The sequence below is a fragment of the Theropithecus gelada genome, chromosome 13 (assembly GCF_003255815.1).
Source record: "Theropithecus gelada isolate Dixy chromosome 13, Tgel_1.0, whole genome shotgun sequence".
Lineage (NCBI taxonomy): Eukaryota > Metazoa > Chordata > Mammalia > Primates > Cercopithecidae > Theropithecus > Theropithecus gelada.
Window position 1 is genome coordinate 46939092 of NC_037681.1, and position 20609 is coordinate 46959700.

Consider the following 20609-nt stretch of genomic DNA (forward strand, 5'->3'; position numbering starts at 1 on the left):
GGCATCGTTTGGTCCACACGATCACTTGTGAGGGAAGAAGTGTTATTATCCCCACTTTACTGATAAAGACACTGAGGCGCAGAGAGGGTGAGGGTGAGAAAGTTGCCCAAGCTTACACAGTTGGGAAGTATCACAGTCAGAATTTGAACTCAGGTCTTTCTGACTCCCAAGTCCTGGTTTTTCCATGACACAGCCTGCTTGTGGTCCATGTGGAGACTGAGGGGCAGGGAAGACATAAACCTTGGGATCCTGAAGGAGCCTGTGGAGGGTGGAGCCTGGGAGAAGAAGCTGTGCGCAGCAGGCACCTTCTGCATTCTGCCGAGGCTGGCTTGGATGGGTGGATGCGGCATCTACCCCTGAAGCTGTTTCTAGAAGAGGATGGGAGGGAATGACCTAGGACCAGGCCACTCTTCCAGGAATTCCTATGTTTCGGGGCCCCAGGCCAGAAGTGGATGCTGGGTATGGATGTTGAGGCCACATGCCTGGGGTGGTCTTTGAGGGTCTGGAGGATCCGCTCCCACCAGGCTGCTGCTTCCTACCTCCCAGGAGGCTCCTGCCTGCTGGGGCAGGGGCAGGACGGGGGTGAGAGCCCCTCAGGGACAGGATCAGGGATGGGGACCTCAGACCAAGGTGGGGACCTTCTCCAACATTCCAGCACCTCTTGGATTTGATCAAGGGCACTCCATTAAACGACAAGGCCCTTATTGTCCTTGAACAGGTGAGTCAGGACCTAATGGCAAGGGGAACACAGCCAGGTTCAAGTACACCTGGGGCTGGAGCAGCCCCTCCTCTGTAGCCAGCGATTAGATTAGACACCTCCCCCAGGATAATGTAAATAAGAAAAACCCAGTGGGGGGCTTCCGTGTCTCCAAGTCCCTGAGGAGCTGGACCCCAAAGGCTCTCTGTGGTGGCCAAATTCATTCCAGGGCTTGGCTGAATAGCAAAGCAAATAAACTGATTGCTGGTCCCACAATCAGGGCCAAGATGCCTTCTCCCTCAGAAGGGGAGTGGGGAGCCGGGCGCCGGCTGGAATGGCTGCTATGTGCACGTCTCTGTGCAGCTCTGCAGTGCGAGGTGCTGGGGGTCGGGGGTTTTGATGAAGGGAGGGAAGGACCTCTATCTTGCTAGGGACCTTCATCCCATTTGGCTTGGTCCCCTGCTATGACACGGGTTGAGATTTGAACTATTCCCTCAAAAAGATTGCCACCCCAGCCTGCTTGATGACGCTGGCACACGGAAGCCCTGGAATGGGCAGTTCTTAATAAAAAGTACCATGTATGATCCTGCATTTAAAAAGTGATGATCTGGTGGGCTCAGGAACAGGTTTTTCTTTTCTTTTATCTAATAAACAATATTCTAGAGGGGAGGGTGGGCCCGGGACAAAGTCATACTTCAGACCAGCTCCCTCCACTGCTGGAGGGGCTTCGATGCCAGTGGTCTCCCTCGAGGCTGCCACGTCAGGTATTTGCAGCTACATCAGCATCCCCAGAAGTGAATCCGAAAGGAGCTGAAAGAAAGAGTCCCGTGAGCCACGTGAGCCCGCAGGTCCAAGGGGCCCTCTGACTCCTGGGTTCACAGTAGTCCTGGAGGCTCCCTCCCTGGCCTGCATCTCATGTCCCTTTCTCTGGGTGACAGCCACTTTGCAGCTGTCCCAAAGCAACCCCAAACCTTCTTTAAGCTTCTTTCAGCATCACCACAAGGCAAAGGCAGGGCACCAGAAGGAACCTTGTGGTGCTCGCATCAGTGGAAAGAAATGGAAGAGATTCAAAGTGAAACTCCGAGCAGTCAGGGTGCCAGCTTCATTACGTGCTGGGCTGTGACAGAACAAGAGGGGTTACCTTTGGCCGGGGTGGTCCCAAGTGTGCATCCTTTTAGACAGGGGCCACCCAGGCCACAGGCCCTAGCAGGCCTGTTGGAATGAGGAGCCCCCTCCTCATCCAGGCAGTCAGAAGAGGGGAGGACCCCTGACCATGGCCACTCGGATCCTGTCTCTGGGGATTTGGAGTCAGAGCTGAGAGGTGTTACTTAGGAGTCACTGAAGGTCACTCAAGACCGAGGAGGTATAAACTTGACCACTTCAGGGAGGCCATGCATGGTCTTGTGTCTGACAAAGCAGAGACAGCTGGTGCACAGCACCGAGTGAGCGTGGAAGGCTGATGGGAGGCAGAGACATTGGCACAGAGGGACCCGGCAGCCCCGGCCTCCTGCCCTGGTGCTGGCTAAGTCTAGCTCTTAGTTCTGTTTCCCTTCATCTGTAAAAGCACCTTGAGTGGGCACACATGAAATCAGCGCGCCTCTGAGACCAGGGGCAGAGTCGGACCCAGGAGCAGGAGACGCCAGCTCCACCCGGCTTGTCCTCCATGGTGCGCACTGCCTCCAGGGGGCATGCATCTCCCGAAAGCGGCAGCACCCCAAAAAGACTTCAACATGGCCAGGGACATCTGGAGATGGCCAATCTTCTCAAGGATGTTTGGGCCTCAGAAGACCCTTTGGGCCCCTCTTGCTCTAAGAAATAGAATTGGATGCTTCTCTCATTGTTTCTTTTCTTCTATGAGCTCCACCACCAGCATCTTCTGATCCCCCCTGAAACCGCCAACTCCCAGTTGGCTGCTGGAGGCAGTGGGGTCATCAGGAGTCCAGTGGGCCTCAGAAGAAGCACAGAGGTGTGTCGGCTGGCACAGGGAATGCTCTGAGGTTGGAGCTGTGATGTCATTCTCAAAGCCTGGGATCCAATCCTCTCCTCTGCCTTTTAATACCCCAGGGTTACCTAATTTCTCAGAAGCTCCAGTTTTGCTGATTCTGAAAGAATCTGCAAAGTATTCTGGAAACTCAGCCTCCTTGGGAAGACTGAGATGTCCCATGGGGTAAGGAGAGATCGGGGGGCCCTTCATGCACCCCCCCGCCCACTCTTCTGGGCAGTCCCGCCCCCTCCAGAATACCTTACTTCATGAAATCCGGAGACTTGGCCATCGCATGTTCAAACTCTGAGAAGGACAGCATGTTGTCATTGTCCAGATCTGACTCACTCAGGACCTGGCCAGGGAGCACAGAAGGTGGCTGAGGGGAACCCGGTGTCAGGCAGTGAGGTGGGGCACGGGGTGGAGGGGAACGCCACATACCAGGGGCTCTGCCACATGCTCAACACTTGTCTCCCAGGTCCCCTGACCCCAGTGGCCCCACAGAGATTAGGTTACATGCACCAAAGCTTTGGACCCTACTGGCTGCCACTCACTCCTGGGGCCTCCAGCGCCAGCCCGGCAGTGAGAGAACAAGAGTGTCCCCCACCTGCCCCGCCAACCAGTACACACAGGGGCTCTGCACTACAGGGGGCCCAGGCAGGCAGGGAGGTGGTGGTGACTCCCTCAGCAGTGCTCATGGTTTTATCTTCCTTCTAGTCCCCATCGAGACTGGAAATGCTGGACACTTGTCATGTTCTGAAAGCCGAGATCCATGCCCTGACTTGAGTTTGCGGGGCCGTCTTCGTGTTTGTCACTCCGGGACACCTGGGCACTGTGTTGTGCTGAGACAGTGTGGGGAGGGGATGTTGAGAGGGGTCCCTCTGAGGCTAAGCTGCTGTTGGCCCACCACTGGCCGTCCCTCTCATGTAGGGAGGTCCCTCGAGTGGGTGGGTCGGGCTCAGTGTTCTGGGGACCCTGGACAGGTCTTGGAGGAAGGACAGAAAGTCGAGGGGCAGTTGCCTCCCTCTGTGTGCCCATTCCTCAGGGCACCCTGAGCTGCCTGTCCCCTTGGCAGCCCCCAGAGAATATGTGCACCAAAGGCCAATGTGTCATCGGACTCAGACTGGCCCTGGATCTCCTCCCAAGAGGGTGGCCTGACATCTGGGGGCTTTGGGTGACAACGCGGCCCCATCCCCAGCCCCAGCCACCAGCTCCCAGCCCCCAGCACACACGTGGTTCGTGAGGTCCATCAGCAGGTCCTCAGACATGTCATCACTGTTCAGCAGCCGCAGGATGATCCTCTGCAGGTCCTCCTCATCAATGAAGCCATTCTCATTAAAATCTGCAAAGAAGAGGCCAGACCTGCATTAGAGGGAGATGGGCGCTGAATAGGAAGAGGACTTGAGGAGTCCTGGGGGACACAGCACCAGCCAGGACCCCACAGATGCCCATTAGCCTCTGGGAGGCCCCCCAGAGCCCAGGTCTCCCAGGCGGGTCACACATGGGTGCTCAATAACCTGTCAGAAATACCAGTGGTAGTAAGTATTGATCGTGTGTGTGCTACATGCTCAGACCTCTCCTGGGAGCTTGAAGTCACTGAATCTTCACAATCAACCTTTTATTAGTCTTTTACCAAAAAGAAACTGAGGCACAGAGGGTTATATGGTTGCCAAGCAGTGTGGAGCAGAGGGCGGCCTGGATCTGGAGTTGGAAGGCCTGGGTGCCAGTCCCTGCTGCTGTCCAGATGCAGTAGCTGTGTGATCTGGGCATGTGCCCTCACCTCTGCAGTGAAGTGGGGACAGTGGTCCTTGTAGCCTCTCCACAGAGGAGCTAGCCATACTGACCCTGGCTGTGCCTTAAAGTGTTAAGGGGACAAGAGGCAATATTCCCTCCACTCCCGTGCAGCCTCCTTCCTGAAATGGAGTCCAGAAATGGGCAAGAACAGGCACCATTTCTTCATCCCAGGCAAGCTACAGCTGTCAGAAAAAGGGTAACGGGACAGGGAGCCTGCAGACCATGGCGGGCTCCATACATTTCAAATCCCCTCTAAAATAGCCCAGGAAGCTGCCGTGGCCCTGGTGTGCCCAGAGGGTTCCGGCCGCGGGGAGCCCTGGGGACTCTGGGGTGGGTGACAGTGGGGGTGGCACCGGGACTTCCCGGACTTCTGGGGGCTGCACTGACTCCCGTGTGTGCCGGCTGCTGCTTCCTCAACTGCAGCCACAGCCCAGGGCCCCTGCCTTCCAGGACGGCGCTCGGAAGTGCCCACCGCCCGTCCCACCAGTCGGGGAGTGCTGCCCTGAGCTTGGCCAGGCCTTGGGTCCTCCTTTTAGGGCCATAAAATATGGTCATTACATAAACCTCCTGAGCACTGAACAGCCAGGGTCCACCTGACCCTATTTCCCACAGAGCCACCTTGAGGGGTGTCCTTTATCCCTCAGGGCTGCCTAAATCGGTCTTCTCAACAGGCCTTGGAAGAGCGTGACCTGGAGGGACGGCGGGTGGAGAAGGTGCCGGGCCACCAGTGGGCAGAGACCGAGGCACCCTGGGGAGCCAGGGACAGCGGCAGAGATGGAGTCACCCTGGGATGCCAGGCAGGGACAGCGGCAGAGGAGCCACTCTGGGGTGCTTGGCCAGAGTGACTGGCACGGTGTGATGGGAGCAGAGGCTGCGGGGACGCCTGAGCGGAGAAGTATCAGGGGTTAAGTCTGGAAGGTGGGCGAGTTGTGAAGGCCTTGAATGGTAAGTGAGGCGATGTCCGGCATTCTCAGCACCGCTCCCCCAGAGCTCCCAGCACGATCACCCAAGCCCCTCACTGGGTGGTAAACACAGCTGCCTGAGTGAATTATAATAATCACCACCACAACAAGCACAGATGTTTTTGCTGTGGCCAGGCAGTGGTCTAAGCGCTTTGCAGTTCACTGCATTTAATCCTTCAGAGATGATGAAACTGAGGCATGCAGAGATTAAATAACCCTACTTACTTCCTTAATCTCATTTCAGCTCATTGCAACCTTTAAATCTCACCTATAGGCTAATGAATGCCAAATGTATGTCTCCACCCTGGGTTTCTCCCTGAACTCCAGGCTCACATATGCACCTGCCTTCCTGCTCTTACCCAATAGTCCCTCATATTCTACATGTCCAAGCCCAGGCTCCTCATGCTTCCCTCCCCAGCCCTTACCCCTAGACCTGCTGCACTCACAGCTGTCCCCTCCCTGGGAATTGGGACTCTTGGGGACTCTTCCAGCCACTCAGGCCAACCTGGAGGCACCCTTACCTCTCTCCCTTGCACCCCACAGGTGATGGGTTGGCAAATCCTCCCAGCTTCCCCCATTTCTCATGCACTACCCCACCGTAGCCCGGCCACCATTTCCTCTCTCCAGCTCGCCCTGGCAGTCTCTTGCTGAGCTTCCCTCTTCTCTCTCTGCTCCCTGACGTCTATTCCTAGCACAACAGCCCAGGTGATCTGTTGATTGTCATTCCTTCCTCATTGCCCTCTTCTTGCAGCCCCGTCTCACCCAGAGCAGAATCCAGGTCCTGATCCCCAAGTCAGCCCGCCGTCACTCTGCCTCCTTGCTCAATCAAGCTGACACACTCTTGCCTCAGGGCCTTTGTACGGAGGCTCCCCCTCCTCGGGACACTCTCACCTAGAGATCCTCTAGGTCTTTATTCAAGTGTCAGCTCCTTCTAGGCACTACCCAGTCCCTGTGTAAACATGCACTTCCTGTGTCTTCCCAGCTTTCTCCTTCTTCCAGCACAGAATACTCCCCAACACATTATGTGTTATTAGCTCATTTATTTCTCTCCACTCGAATATCAATTCCACAAGGGCAGACATCTTTGTCTTTTTGCTCACTGCTGTATCCCTAGTTCCCAGAACAATGCCTGGGACAGAGTAGATGCTCAATGACTGTTGTTGAATAAATAATGAATGAATTACCCAGGGTAACCATTGGTAAGTGATGGAGACAGGATTAAACCCAGGCAGTCTCACTTGATGGAAAGTCTATGTTCTTAACCACCCTTAACTGCCTTTATTGCAATAAAGCGCCAATCTTTCATGGGCAGAGGATCACCCAAAACAATCACTACATTTGCCAGCCTCCCTTGCTGCTAGATGTGCCTGTGTGACTATGTTCTGGCCAATGAAGTGTAAGCAGAAGAGGCACAGACAACTTCTGGGACCGTCTATAAAGAGAAGGTGTGGTCCTCTGGGATAATAAGGTGACCTTGGGAATGAAGGATAAAGCGACAAGATAGGAGGACCTGGGATCCCTGACACTGAGAGCTTTAGAACCACTGTGGGTAACTGGCCAGGCACGGTGGCTCACGCCTGTAATCCCAGCACTTCGGGAGGCCAAGGCGGGCAGATCACGAGGTCAGGAGATCGAGACCATCCTGGCTAACATGGTGAAACTCTATCTCTTCTAAAAATACAAAAAATTAGCCGGGCGTGGTGGCGGGGGTCTGTAGTCCCAGCTACTGGGGAGGCTGAGGCAGGAGAATGGTGTGAACCCGGGAGGCGGAGCTTGCAGTGAGCAAGATCGCACCACAGCACTCCAGCCTGGGTGACAGAACGAGACTCCATCTCAAAAAAAAAAAACAAAAACAAAAACAAAAAGAACCACTGTGGGTAACTATCTCTTGACTTCTACATATTAGATAAATAAATATATAGCTTTCAGCAATCTTGAAAGCTATCTTGCTTAAGCCCTGCTACCTGTGGTATCCTGTCATTGGCCACCAAATTTAATCCTAATTCATTACTGAGTCTCAGTTTCCTCATCTGTAAAACGGGAGTAATAACAGTACCTCTGCAGAGTTGCTGTGGAGATTAAATAAGAAAATACATAGACATCACACAGAATATAGAAGATATTCTGTATAGAAGGTTAGATATAAATAAGAATAAGCATATTAGTTATATCTAATAAGCATCTTCTATACTAAGATATCTTAGTATATATAGTTATTGTCAATACTTGGTAACTATACAACGCTGTAACTTAGTATAGTCATATCTTTTATACTAAGAGACTCAATTCTACATCACTTGATGATTGCTAAACACTAAAAGTACAAACTGAAGAGGCTTTATAAACCCACCTTGAAGGAAAGGAACTAGAGAGCTATATTGGTTTATACCAGTTTCTATACTCATTTCTACTAGAGAAACTAAGGCCCAAGTTTGCTGATGTCACTGGGTCCTTTGGTGGCAGAGCCAAGACTTGTCTCTGTTCCCCATGGCAGGATATGGGTATGGAAGATGTACGTTCCCCTCACTCCTCCAGCAGTGCCCCTTCCCTGGCTAAATGCTTGTCAGTGCCAGGACTGGAGCCTCTCTCCCTGCACAGGCTCTGCTATCACCTCCATGGGAAATGTCTCAGAGCAGGTGAAGGGGGTGGAGGGACCAGCCCCAGGGCCTGGAGATGGTGGACAGCACTGCACTGCTGCTGGGAACTCTGCAGCCTCTCTCAGAGACCCTGCGGTGTCCCCAGGCATCCTGCTGGCCCAGCTGTTCTATGCAGATACTGCAGCATATGACATGGCTTTGGCCCCAAGCCATCTGGAAACAATAATTTGCTAGAGTAAATGTAGTCCTGGACAGTTCCCCTCCTTTGGGGGTGGCAAGGGCAGAGAAGCTGGGGAGGGGTTGGGGGCTGAGAGCTCCGGGAGGCTGACCAGCCTAGGCGGCCTCTGCAGTCTCAGACCACTTGGGAGGGGCTGGAGCCTTCTTCTTGCTGTCTCCCAGCAATGCTAGGAGGGGCCCAGAGAGCTGGTGGAGTTGGGACTCAGCCTTCAGGCCCCCCGAAGACTCTGACCATCATCACTCGAAGTCTCTGTCATTCCTACTCCTTGCAGTTTCCCAGGGCTTTTACAGAAATCAACCTGTCTGGTGGAGGGAGGGAGGGCTCCTTTCACCGTGACTTTCATGAGAACTGAGCTTTCTTCCTTTGCCTCTCCCCAGCCACCTGCACCTGCAATGGTGTCAGGCCCTGGCAAGGTAGGGGGAGATCTGCCACAGGTGCTCCGGTACCTGCCTGGGGATAATTCCTAACTGGTGGAGGCTGTGCTGACAGGAGCAGGAAGACATTGCTGGGATGGTGGCCTCTCACCAGTGGAAACTCTCCAGAGGTACGGAGAGAGGAGATTGATCAGTTGGAGACCAGAGTGTCTCTCAGAGCAGGACCTGGAGCCCAGTAGGTAAGCTCCAGGGAGGTGTGGCTGTCCCTGCTGGCTGCTGCCGCTGCCGCTGCCTCTGCCTCTGCCTCCTCTTCTTCCTCTTCTTCTTCTCCTTCTCCTTCTTCTTCCCCTTCCTCTTCCTCCCTTTCCCCTTCCTCTTCCCCCCTTTCCCCTTCCTCTTCCCCTTCCTCCTCCTCTTCTCCGCCTCCTCCTTCCTCCCCCTCCTCTTCCTCCTCTTCTTCTTCCTCTTCTTCTTCTCTTCTTCTCCTCCTTCTTCCTCTTCATCTTCTTCCTCTTCTTCCCCCTCCCCTTCCTCTTCCCCTTCCTTTTCCCCTTCCTCCTCCCCTTCTCCTCCTCCTCCTTCTTCTTCTACTTCTTCTTCTCCTTCTCCTTCCTCTTCTTCTTCTCCTCCTTCTCCTCCTCCTTCTTCCTCTTCATCTTCTTCCTCTTCCTCCCCTTCCCCTTCCTCTTCCCCTTCCCCTTCCTTTTCCCCTTCTTCCTCCCCTTCTCCTCCTCCTCCTTCTTCTTCTTCCCCTTCCTCTTCCCCTTCCTCCTCCTCCTTCTCCTTCTTCTTCTCTTTCTCCTTTTTGTCCTTCCTCTTCTTCTTCTTCCTCTTCCTCTTCCTGCCCTTTCCCTTCCTCCTCCTCCTACTTCTCCTCCTCCTCCTCCTCCTCCTCCTCCTCCTTCTCCTTCTCCTTCTCCTTCTCCTTCTCCTTCTCCTTCTCCTTCTTCTCCTTCTCCTTCTCCTTCTCCTTCTCCTTCTCCTTGACAGAATCTCACTCTTGTTCCCCAGGCTGGAGTGCAGTGGCACAATCTTGGCTCACTGCAACCTCCACCTCACAAGTTCAACTGATTCTCTTGCCTCAGCCTCCCAAGTAGCTGGGACTACAGCTGCCTGCCACCATGCCTAACTAATTTTTGTATTTTTAGTAGAGATAGGGTTTCACCATGTTGGCCAGGCTGGTCTCGAACTCCTGACCTCAGGTGATCCGCCCACCTCAGCCTCTCAAAGTGCTGGGATTACAGGTGTGAGCCACTGTACCCAGCCCCCGCTGGATTCTTGACCAAAAGCCATTCTCCTGTCTTTCTTACTAACATAACTGCAGTTTCTTTTCAGGATGACACCATGTCCAGCTTAAAATGTGTAGCTGGATGTTTTAAGTCTCCTTTGCAGCTATGGGTAACCAGGTGACATAGTTCTGGCCAATGAAATATAAACCAAAAATGCTGGCGGGGCTTCCAAGAAAGCTTGTGAAAGGAGAGTGGACTTATCTGTACTTTGGATGTACTTTTATTTTGATCCCTTTTCCTATCACCTTTTCTTCCTGAAATGAAGATAAGATGTCTTTGGGCACAGAACCCATGTTGTGACTATGAGGATAATGGTCCCTGACTGTTGGCAGAATAGGAAGCTCAAAGGAGCCTGGACCCTCAGTAACATCCTGAAGCCATTGCCCCAACTCTGGATGCCTGACTCTAGACTTTGTTTTTTCTTTTTTGTAATACCATGGCCACTGCTCCACATCACTGAATGCAACCCTAACTCCTGCAGCAGTTTAGAGCAACAGCTCTCACAGTCTGCTGCTCATTCGAGCCATCCAGGGAGCTTCCAAAAAGCCCAAGCCCGGGACATACTCAATACCATTCCATCAAGTCCCTGGAGCTGGGGCCCAAGCATCTGTATTTAAAAACAAACAAACAAACAAACAAAAACTCACAGGTGATTCAATGTACAGCCAAGTGTGAAAAGCAGTGGGTTAGAGCAATGCTTTTTAGACGTTAAAGCGCAGAGGAATCTGCTGGGGATCTTGCTAAAATGCAGATTCAGATCCAATGGGTGGAATGGGGCCTGGGGCTTTGCATTTCTGATAAGCTTCCTGGCAGTGCTGATACTGCTGGTCCGTGGACCACACCGCGGGTAGCAAGGGGCTGGAGCATTGAGTTCCATCTTTGGGCTTCTGCTGAGAATCATCACCATGACAGTTACCATGCCTGCCTTCTCCTTTCCCTTTCTGTCTCCTTTCCCCTCTTTTTTGATCCCTCTTCATCCTGCACTGTGGACCACTCCCTCCTCGACTTATTACGCAGGCTCACGATCCACGTGTCCCATCTCTAATCTTGCTGACAGCTCTGTAAAGAAACCTTCTGAGCCCTGAGAGAATTCAGGTTCGTCTGAGTCTATTTGATGAAGCTTGGGCATTTATGAGCCCCTGGGCGTCTATTTGCACAGCTGATTTGCATGAAGGCTTTGAGCTTTTTGTGTTTGTGCTTAGGCTGGAGGAAGGAACCTATATGCTCCAAGGGGCCTGGAGAGAGTGGGGGAGGAAGATACAAAGACATTGTGGGGGATATTGCGTTGTCTAGTCCTTGATCTGCCCTGAGGCTCTCAGTCTGACCTCTTGGGACAGTGAGTGTTTTCCCCACATCACAGCTGAACACGATTTAGCTTGTGCCTTGAAGCCCAAGGAGAACCTGCTGCTCACCTCTCTCCTGAAGGGTTTGAGTGTTTTTGTTTGTTTAGCTCAGGAAACCACAGAAAGTCAGCGGAGGAAGACGTCTTTTGTGGCCTCTGCCCAGCCTACGCTCTACCATCTCTGAGAAGTGTCCCCACCCCAGTGGCAGGCCCCTGGAGCCATGCTTGTTTCACAACTCTGCTTCTTTTTGGCTGCAGGTGATTGGGCAAGGCTGGTCACCTATCCCAGGGGAAGCTAGATCATAGGCTGGGTGAGAAAACAGAAAGGAGAAACAGAGATGCTTGTGGCTACTCAGAGTGAAGCCTGCAGGCCATGTGGGGGCCGGGGAGTCATCTTTGGCCTGTGGGCACAGAGGCATAGCAGATCTGCAGAAGGAGAAGGAAAGCCCACAGAGAGAGGCAGAGACGAGAGACGAGGCAGCGGTGGAGAGGAGACCACAGCTGTCTGGCTTCTTGACTCTCATCCAGCTGTGCCCCAGGGCCCCAGGAGTCCTGCCTCACTTCCACCATGGGCTCCATAATGCTCTTGGCAGATGAACTCTAGTGACCTCTCTCCCAAGAGCCCCACGTCTTGGTGCTCAGGCTTTTGTATAACCCCCAACTCCCTTGAGTGTGGGTGGGAACTGTGACTTGCTTGTAACCAATGAAACTTGGCAAAATTGATGGGCTGTCACTTCCACCAACACGCTGTCTTTTATGACTCCATCTTGCCAGTGGGGTGACTCAAGAGTCTCTCCTGCTGGCTGTCTTTAAAGAAGCAAGTGGCCAGGTTGAGAGGCCCAGGTGTCCAGGAGCTGAGGGCAACCTCCGACTGAGGGCCGGCAAGAAGTTAAGGCCCTAAGTCCTGCAGACATAAGGAAGTAAATTCTGCCAACAACGTGAGCAAGCTCAGGAGCAGACTCCGCCAGTCAAGTGCCCTCCAGGTGAGAAGGCACCCCAGCCGGAAGCTTGATGGCAGCTTGTGAAACCCTAAGAGGAGGACCCAACTAAGTCATGCCTGGACTCTAGCCCACAGAAACTGTGAGGTTACTAATGTATGTTATCTAAAGCCTCTAAGCTTGTGGTAATTTCTTACACAATGAAAAACTCATCTAGTGCTGGTTCTTATCAGTGGCTTTTACATAGGTAAGTTTCTGTGGTTTGCAACCTAAAGACTCTTGGCTAAGACGGGAACACCAAGCCTAGGCTGGCATCCTCCAGAGGAGCGACCCCAGCCAGAGGAGCACTGATGGGGGCTTGAGCCAACACAGCTGCCACCTGTGGGAGGCCTGGCCGAGAGGAGCAGCGGCTAGAGGGCTCCAACTCCCTGGATGCATTGGGATCCCCCTGGAGACTCCCAGAAATACTTGGGGGAAGGAAGGAGGAAAGCTGGTATAGACAGGTGGGGCCTACGAAGCCAACTTAATTTGGGTATGTGATTTAATTTCTACATATCCTGCTTGGAGTTCACCGTAAATCTGTGTCTTACATCAAATGTAGGACATTTGGGGCCATTAGGTCTTCAGATATCTGTTCTGCCACATTCACTCTCTCCTCTCCTTCTCAGACTCCACCTAGATACATGTTAGAGCTTTCTATTGTCCTTCATGTCTCTGAGGCTCTGTTCTCCTTTCCCTGAGTAATTTTTCTCTCTGTTCTTCAGATTAGGTTATTTCTATTGATCTATCTTCAAGTTTCCTGACTCCTCTGTTATCTCAATTCTCCCGTTAAGCTCATCCAGTGAATTTTTGTTTCAGATGTCTTTTCAGTTCTATATTTTCCAGTTGATTCTTTCTTATAATTTCTGCTTCTCTACTGAGATTTCCTATCTTTTCATTTGTTATGAGCAGTTTTTACATCTTTGGGCATGAATACTGTGATGATTAATGGTATGTGTCAACTTGACTGAGCTAAGGGTGCCCAGATAGCTGGCAACACATTCTTTCTGGGTATCTCTGTGAGGGTGTTTCTGGAAGAGATTAGCATTTGAATCAATAGACTGAGTAAAGATCCACCCTCACCAACTGGACATTGTTCCATCCATGGAGGACCCAACAGAACAAAAAGGTGGAGGAAGGATGAATTTGTACTCTCTGAGCTGAGACATCCATCTTCTCCCATACACAGACATTGATGCTCCTGGTTCTTGGACCTTCAGAATGAATTATGCCACCACCTTTCTTAGCTTTCCAGCTTGCAGACAGCGGATCATGGGACTTCTCAGCCTCCGTAATCACATGAGCCAGTTCCTAGAATAAATCTCTCTCTCTTTCTACATATGTATGTAGAGATAGGTGTGTGTGTGTATATATATATGTGTGTGTGTGTGTATGTAAGTGTATATATATATACACACATGTAAACACACACAAATATATACACACACACATACACTCATATACATATACACACATAAATAGCCTATTGGTCCTGTTTCTCTGTAGAATCCTGACTAATACAGTTATAATAGCTGTTTTAAAACCTTTATTAGCTAATTCCAACATCTGGGTCATGTCAGTCAGTCTCCATTGTTGAGAATTCATCAATTAAAAAGTATTTTTGTACATCGTGTACAATTTTGAATAGCTTCTTGGACATTATAAATGTTTTGTTGTAGAGACTCTGTATTTCTCCAAAGAGTGCTGAATTTTTGGTTTTAGCAGGCAATTGATTTGGACTCAAAGTGCAAACCCTGTCACTCGTGGATCTGGTTAAAAGGTAGTGGAAGCTCAAATCTCAATTTAGTTCTTTTATCCTTAGCTGAGCTGCTTTGACTTTGCCCTCGTGTTTGTGGTGTAGAGGTCAGAAAGAGATACGGGCATAGTTTACATGCAAAATTTGGACTCCCTTTCTCTTTCATAGGCTCTCCCTCACTTTGCAGGGGCTGTGTGTGCCCCAAACTCTCGGCTCTTCAAGTCAGAAAGAGTCCAGTGTTTCCATCAGCCTGCATGAGTCCAGTGTTTCCACTCACTGAAGCCTACTTTCAGGACAGAAAAGTTAAAAATAAAAAAGGTGGGTGAAGGAAAACCCATCTTCTACCGTTTCCTTCTTCCAGGCCTCAGCTCTCTCTAGAATACATCTCGCTTTCGATAGCTTTCCAATATCATCAGCTAGTTGATTTTTGTATTTAGTTTAGAGTTTTATAGTTGCTATCTGCAGGAGTGACCATATGATAGGAGTTTACTCAGCCATTCTCAGGAGGGAACTCTGTGATTTCACGTGTGCTTACTGAATGCTGAACCTGAGGACGTACGGGCCACAAAAATATTAAGTCCTTTTTACAGATGAAAAAACTGAGGCCTCGTAAGTCCATCTGGCTTAAAGCTCTTCTACTGTCTTCTATCCACATCCCACTTGGGTGAGGCAGAAATGAGACGGAGTCCACCATGTGGAGACTGGGGAGGAACTGGCAGGAAAGGAAGGAACGTGAGATGCAAATGAACAAGTCTAAATGTGCAAGTCCTTTGGGGCCAAAGAGTTATCAGGATGCACTAAAGACTTGCACCTGGTTTGTTTGAAAGCATCTTAAGACTTCTTTCTTTCCTTTTGATTCCTTTTGAGAATTCCCTTGCATCCCAGCTGTGCTAAGCGGACATTTGCCTGGTGAAAAGCAGAACTTCAGCAGAGTCTTTTGACTACCCGAGACAGTCAGAGACCAAAAAATGTCAAAGGACCTCAGAGATTATCTCTCTCTATCCCTTCATTTTACAGATGAGAAAACTGAGCCCCAGAAAGGTGAAATGATTTGTCCAAGATTGTTCAAATTTCCTTAATTTCCTATCCAATGCTCCTTCTGCCAAATAAGCATAAATCCTTTACATGCATATGTGGTTCTCTCTCTCTCTCTCTCACCTGCCCACACACCACACATTAACACCAAATATCAAGGCCAATGACTCCATTGCTCTCTGATGACATGGAGGGGAGTCTATCCATTGACGCCGTCATTTTCAATCTTTTTGTTTTTACTCCATGGTACATGCAAAATATGACACATACCCACAGATACCCCAGCAAACCCCAGTTAACACCATCCATCAATGAACTGATGATGGAGTCCAGATATGGTATGTTGTGTATGGCCCTTCCACCCTTCACCCCTCAGTCCCCCACAGCACCTACCATAGATGCGAAAGGCGTACTCAATCTTCAGGCTTGGGCAGGCCTGCTCGCTGAACACAGATGCCATGCCCAGCACATCTTCAAAGGAGAACACACCTTTGTGGGAGAACACCCTGCAGATACGGTCTCTGAAAGGGTTGACCTGTGGGTGAGGAGGGAGGAAAAGGGAGGAGGTCTATCAGGTTCGGGGCTGTGTCTCCCTGGGCCTCTCTCATCTGTTACAAACACTGTGTCCTGGGTTTGAGATGAAAACAACAGACGCAATCTAAATCTCAGAGTAGATGGTGGCTCACTGAGCCAGGACCCTGAGCATGATGGGGTGCTGGGGATGACTCTTGCAGATGGATATGTGACTTCACAAGATTCCTGCAAGGACACCACAATTGAAGATAATAGTTATAATGAAAACGCAAATGAACAAGAGAATGTCAGAGCTGAAACCTTTCCTACTCTAAATGCAAGTCCTTTTCTATGGGGTAGAAATCATGAGTATCCAGGCAGACATAACAAGAAGCCCTGCATCAGTTTTCTTTTCCTGTGTTCAGGCAGGTGCAAGGTAAGCCAACAGGCTCACTGCCCAAGCGCACAGCCAGCCAGGGAATGAGATACCAAGCTTCCTTTCCCAGGGGACCTCCCCTTGTCTTTGCTGGTAGTGATGGGAGGGAGGTGGTTGCCAGGACACCAATACACTCCTTAGATCCATGTCACATGACTCTGCACACACACACACACACACACACACACACACACATACAGCGTGTCTTATAGAGACTGAAAACAGGGCAGTTGATGTGGTAGCTGCTGGTAGCACGAATAGTACCTATGACACAACATGTGAGCACGTTGGAAGATGCAGAGAAAATATTGCTGAAGATACAGAGATATAAGTATTCGAACAAATTTCACACTGTGAAAGCTTTGCTAAATAGTTAAATAAAGGTATAGATTTTCTAATATGGTTTTCCTAGATTCTGTATGTGAAAAACCACATTTCTGCAAGCCACTAAAGGAAACAGAGACATGGACTGAATAGTAAATGAATGTCTTTAATGAAAACACCATTGCTGGGGAAAGGTGAAGGTACTTACGGAGGGGGTGGCTGCTCCATGATGGAAAAGAGTTCTGGGGTGAGGGTGCAGGATGGCGACACATGCTAAATGATTTCCCTGCAGGATTTCCTGCAGGCTACTGCAGTCAGGAAGGTAAGCCCAGAAATACCTAAAGTACAGCAGAAGGCATTGAAATGGTTCTTTAAAAAAAAAAAAAAGAGTTAAAATATAGTAAAACTGGGCCAGGCGCGGTGGCTCATGCCTGTAATCCCAGCACTTTGGGAGGCCGAGGCGGGTGGATCACCTGAGGTCATGAGTTCGAGACCAGCCTGGCCAACGTGGTGAAACCCTGTCTCTACTAACAATGCAAAAAAAAAATTAGCTGCGCGTGGTGGCGCATGCCTATAATCCCAGCTACTCAGGAGGCTGAGGCAGGAGAATCGCTTGAACCCGGAAGGCAGGGGCTGCAGTGAGCCCAGATTGCGTCATTCCACTCCAGCCTGGGCAAAAAGAGCGAAACTCCCATCTTAAAAAAAAAAAAAAAAAAAAGTAAAACTTATACAATGATTTGTAATCAGAAGGAAAGTGAGTATGAAAATCTTCTGAAAATCTTCTGAGCCACATGGAGGTTTGCTGCTTAGCTCTTGGAAGAGTTCTTAAAAGCACTATCAAACTTAAAGATGAGTTATATGTTTTCCTGGCACAAAAAGACAAGTGTTCCAAATTTGCTGACCTTTCCATGGTGACAAGTAACTGATGGCAGTATGCTACCTAGCAAATATCCACCAGAAAATGAACTCAATTTCATTTGACTTTTCAAGGTAAAGGTGACTCATTTTAGCGTTATTGCTTTTCTAAAGAAACTCATGCTTTGAAGAGAATATTTTTAAAATGGGATTTTTGCGGTTAAAAACATGTGTATCACCTATAGAAATGCTTACATTACATACCTGAAAATATAGAAACAGACTCTTCTGACCTGTTTGGAAATTGTCCAAATAAAGAATGTCAGTGGATTTTGAATTCATTTGTTAAAAATATAAAAATGTAATACTTTCCACTTAGTGTAAGAGCCACTGACTGATGACATAAGAGAAGACAGACAGTTACTAGCTTAATTTCAATCCAAAGCTTTTAATTGGTGAATGGGGTTGAAAATCAATGCCGTGATTTAAGACATACAGCCCATGATACATTTCCTCTCTTTGGATCAGTTACGACAGCTATTTAAAAAAAAAAAAAAAAAAAAAAAAAAACCTGAACAGAACCAGACCTCTGAATGGCTCTAGCTCAATCTTAAAGCAAGATTTCAAAGAATAATTAAGCATATCCAACCACATTGCTTTCTCTTACAATATTATTAGTTATATGCAAACAATAGCATAGTGCAAGGAAGAAATCTTACCATACCTATTAAAGGGAGAATTGTTTGTTAAATATTTTATGTAGTTTTTAGCTTGTCCTTAATTTTTTTATTTTGATATTATATCAGCTTAGTATAGTAGTAAATGTATACAGTTTATAAATGAATATATACGTATGATGAGTACATGTTTCTCATTTTTTAACATAATTGCTGGGGATTTGTGATCTAGGCTAACCTGCTCATCTCACAGATGTGGAAATGAGGCCTGGGGAAGGGGAAGGACTCAGCAACAAGTGGGAGAGCCGGCCAGAGACCCAGGACTCCTGAACCTGTCCTGTCTTATTTCCACTAAGGTGCCTGGTGCCAAAAAATATCAAAGGCCAAGCAGCGGCCATTAAAATATAGAAAACCTTGGAAATGGATCCCTCTAAAATTCTTACTTTAATATAAAGCATTTTTTGGCTGGGCGTGGTGGCTCACACCTGTAATACCAACACTTTGGAAGGCCAAGACCAACAGATCACCTGAGGCCAGGAGTTCGAGACCAGCCTGGCCAACATGACAAAACCTCATCTCTACTAAAAATACAAAAATTAGTAGGGTGTGATGGCACGTGCCTGCAGTCCCAGCTACTTGGGAGGCTGAGGCAGGAACATCGCTTGAACACGGGAGGCAGAGGTTGCAGTGAGCTGAGATCATGCCACTGCACTCCAGCCTGGGTGACAGAGGGAGACTCCATCTGAAACAAACAAAAAAAAAGTGCAAAAACAGAATCTAGATTGAAGTTAAAGAAATGGTTCACAGCCTAGGAGAACTCAGCGGCCAGCTAAAAATGACTCTATGACTCTGTTACTATGAAAGTGAGAGGCACAGGAGGGGGCCACGGGACCAAAGACTGCAGAAGGGAGAAGGTCAAAGAAGATGGAGCTGACACGGAGCCACTGGGCTTGGGAAACAGGGAGGAATCCGAGTATGGAGGAGGGGACACTGTCCCTGGGAGGATGGCAGGGCAGATGTCAGGCCACAGGGCTAGGGCCGAGCTCACCAGAGCTGCGTTTGAGTCCTGGGGACCCAGGAGTGGCTAGTATAGTTCGCTTTGAGGCCTGGCAGGCACCTGCCAGGAGAGTGTCCCAGGGCTGTCTCTGTTCCAACAAGGTGCAGCTCCCTTCTCCCCCAGGGTCCTTGTCTCAAGGGACAGCCCAGGTTATGAGCACCCCTGCGACAGAGCAGCTCCAGTCAAAGGGGCACCGATAGTGCTGCGGGAGAGTTGCTAAGGGCAATGGTGGTGCAGCCGCATGTCCCTCCCTGCTCTCCATCCTGAGCTAAAGGCCAGTTCAGCCAGTGTCCTCGGATCTGGTTCAGTCCAGCCCCAGGCAGACAGAAGAGCCAAGAAGCAGAAGCTGGAAGAGCAAGCCTCATTAGAGATCACAGGTCCAGTTTACTGGATTCCAGATTTTTGATGCTATAACTTTAACAATTTGAAATCTGAACCAATAAATTTGGGGACCTATCCAGAGAGTTATCATCTGTATGAAATTTCACACTTATTCAGAAGTCTTCAATCCTCCAGAGGAGGAAGGAAGTGACAGTTGACAAAGCTATGCTTCCATTTCAAGAATAACATGTACCCTGGTTTGAGGGCGTTTTGAACAAAGGGAATACAAACATGTCAGTATAGCAATTTATACAGGTAACTCGTGTGTGATCTCCATCTATGCGTGATTAAACTAAAGTAGATGAAAATAAACCCCAAATGCTGGGAGGTTTTTTGGAAATAGAAACTACAGTTTATCAACAATAAAAAGATTGCAGTCCCTGCCAAAAAAACTAAATTTTTTCTTTTTTTAAAGATCTTCTTAAAGTTATTGAACAAGAGATTTGATTTGAAGACGAAAGTCAGAGGAAAAATATTTGGACCTAGCTTAAAAATATCTCCTCACCATTTCTCCAACTAGCGCCTAGTCAAAAAAAGCTTTTTACAGTTGCTGGAAAAAATTCACACAAAAATACACTAGTGACTCAATGATGATGTCATTGATGCACTTGGACTTTCAAAAGCTCATTAAAAAAATCAAACAGTATTAATTTATGTAAAAGTTCTCATCTTTAAATTTTCTTTATTACTAGTGTTTCTGTTTTCTTTTTTTATTTAGACTTCATTTAGCGTTTTTATTTTCTAATCATACTTTATTTTGTGCATTGTATCTGCTCCCCACTCTTATTAAAATAATATGATTGGCTGGGTGCGGAGAGTCACACCTGTAATCCCAGCACTTTGGAAGGCAGAGGTGGGCGGATCACCACATCAGGAGATCAAGACCATCATGGCCAACATGGTGAAATCCTGTCTCTACTAAAAATACAAAAATTAGCTGGGCATGGTGGCGTGCACCTGTAGTTCCAGCTACTCAGGAGGCTGAAGCAGGAGAATCGCTTGAACCCAGGAGTCAGAGGTTGCAGTGAACTAAGATCGCGCCACTGCACTCCAGCCTGGCGACAGAGTGAGGCTCTGTCTCAAAAAAAAAAAAGAAAAAGATATGATTAATGTTTATTGACTGGGCGCAGTGGCTGCTGGGCATGGTGGATCACTCCTGTAATCCCAGCACTTTGAGAAGCCAAGGCAGGCAGATCACCTGAGGTCAGGCATTCAAGACCAGCCTGATCAATGTGGCGAAACCCGTCTCTACTACAAAATACAAAAATTAGCCGGGCGTGGTGGCGGGCGCCTGTAAACCCAGTTACTCGGAGGCTGAGGCAGC

At 49.2% G+C, this 20609-nt stretch overlaps 1 protein-coding gene across 1 annotated transcript in view; it reads right to left on the reverse strand.

Annotated features, from left to right (window-relative positions):
• Positions 1-1310: 1310 nt before the first annotated feature.
• Positions 1311-20609, reverse strand: part of CIB4 (calcium and integrin binding family member 4) — a 59242-nt gene continuing 39943 nt past the window's right edge. Inside the window, exons 4-7 of the mRNA XM_025354581.1 lie at positions 15436-15577; positions 3911-4020; positions 2945-3033; positions 1311-1507 (exon numbers count right to left, since the gene is read on the reverse strand). Of these exons, the coding sequence (XP_025210366.1) occupies positions 1477-1507; positions 2945-3033; positions 3911-4020; positions 15436-15577 (372 nt within the window). The 3' untranslated portion in view covers positions 1311-1476. The remainder of the gene's footprint in view (positions 1508-2944; positions 3034-3910; positions 4021-15435; positions 15578-20609) is intronic.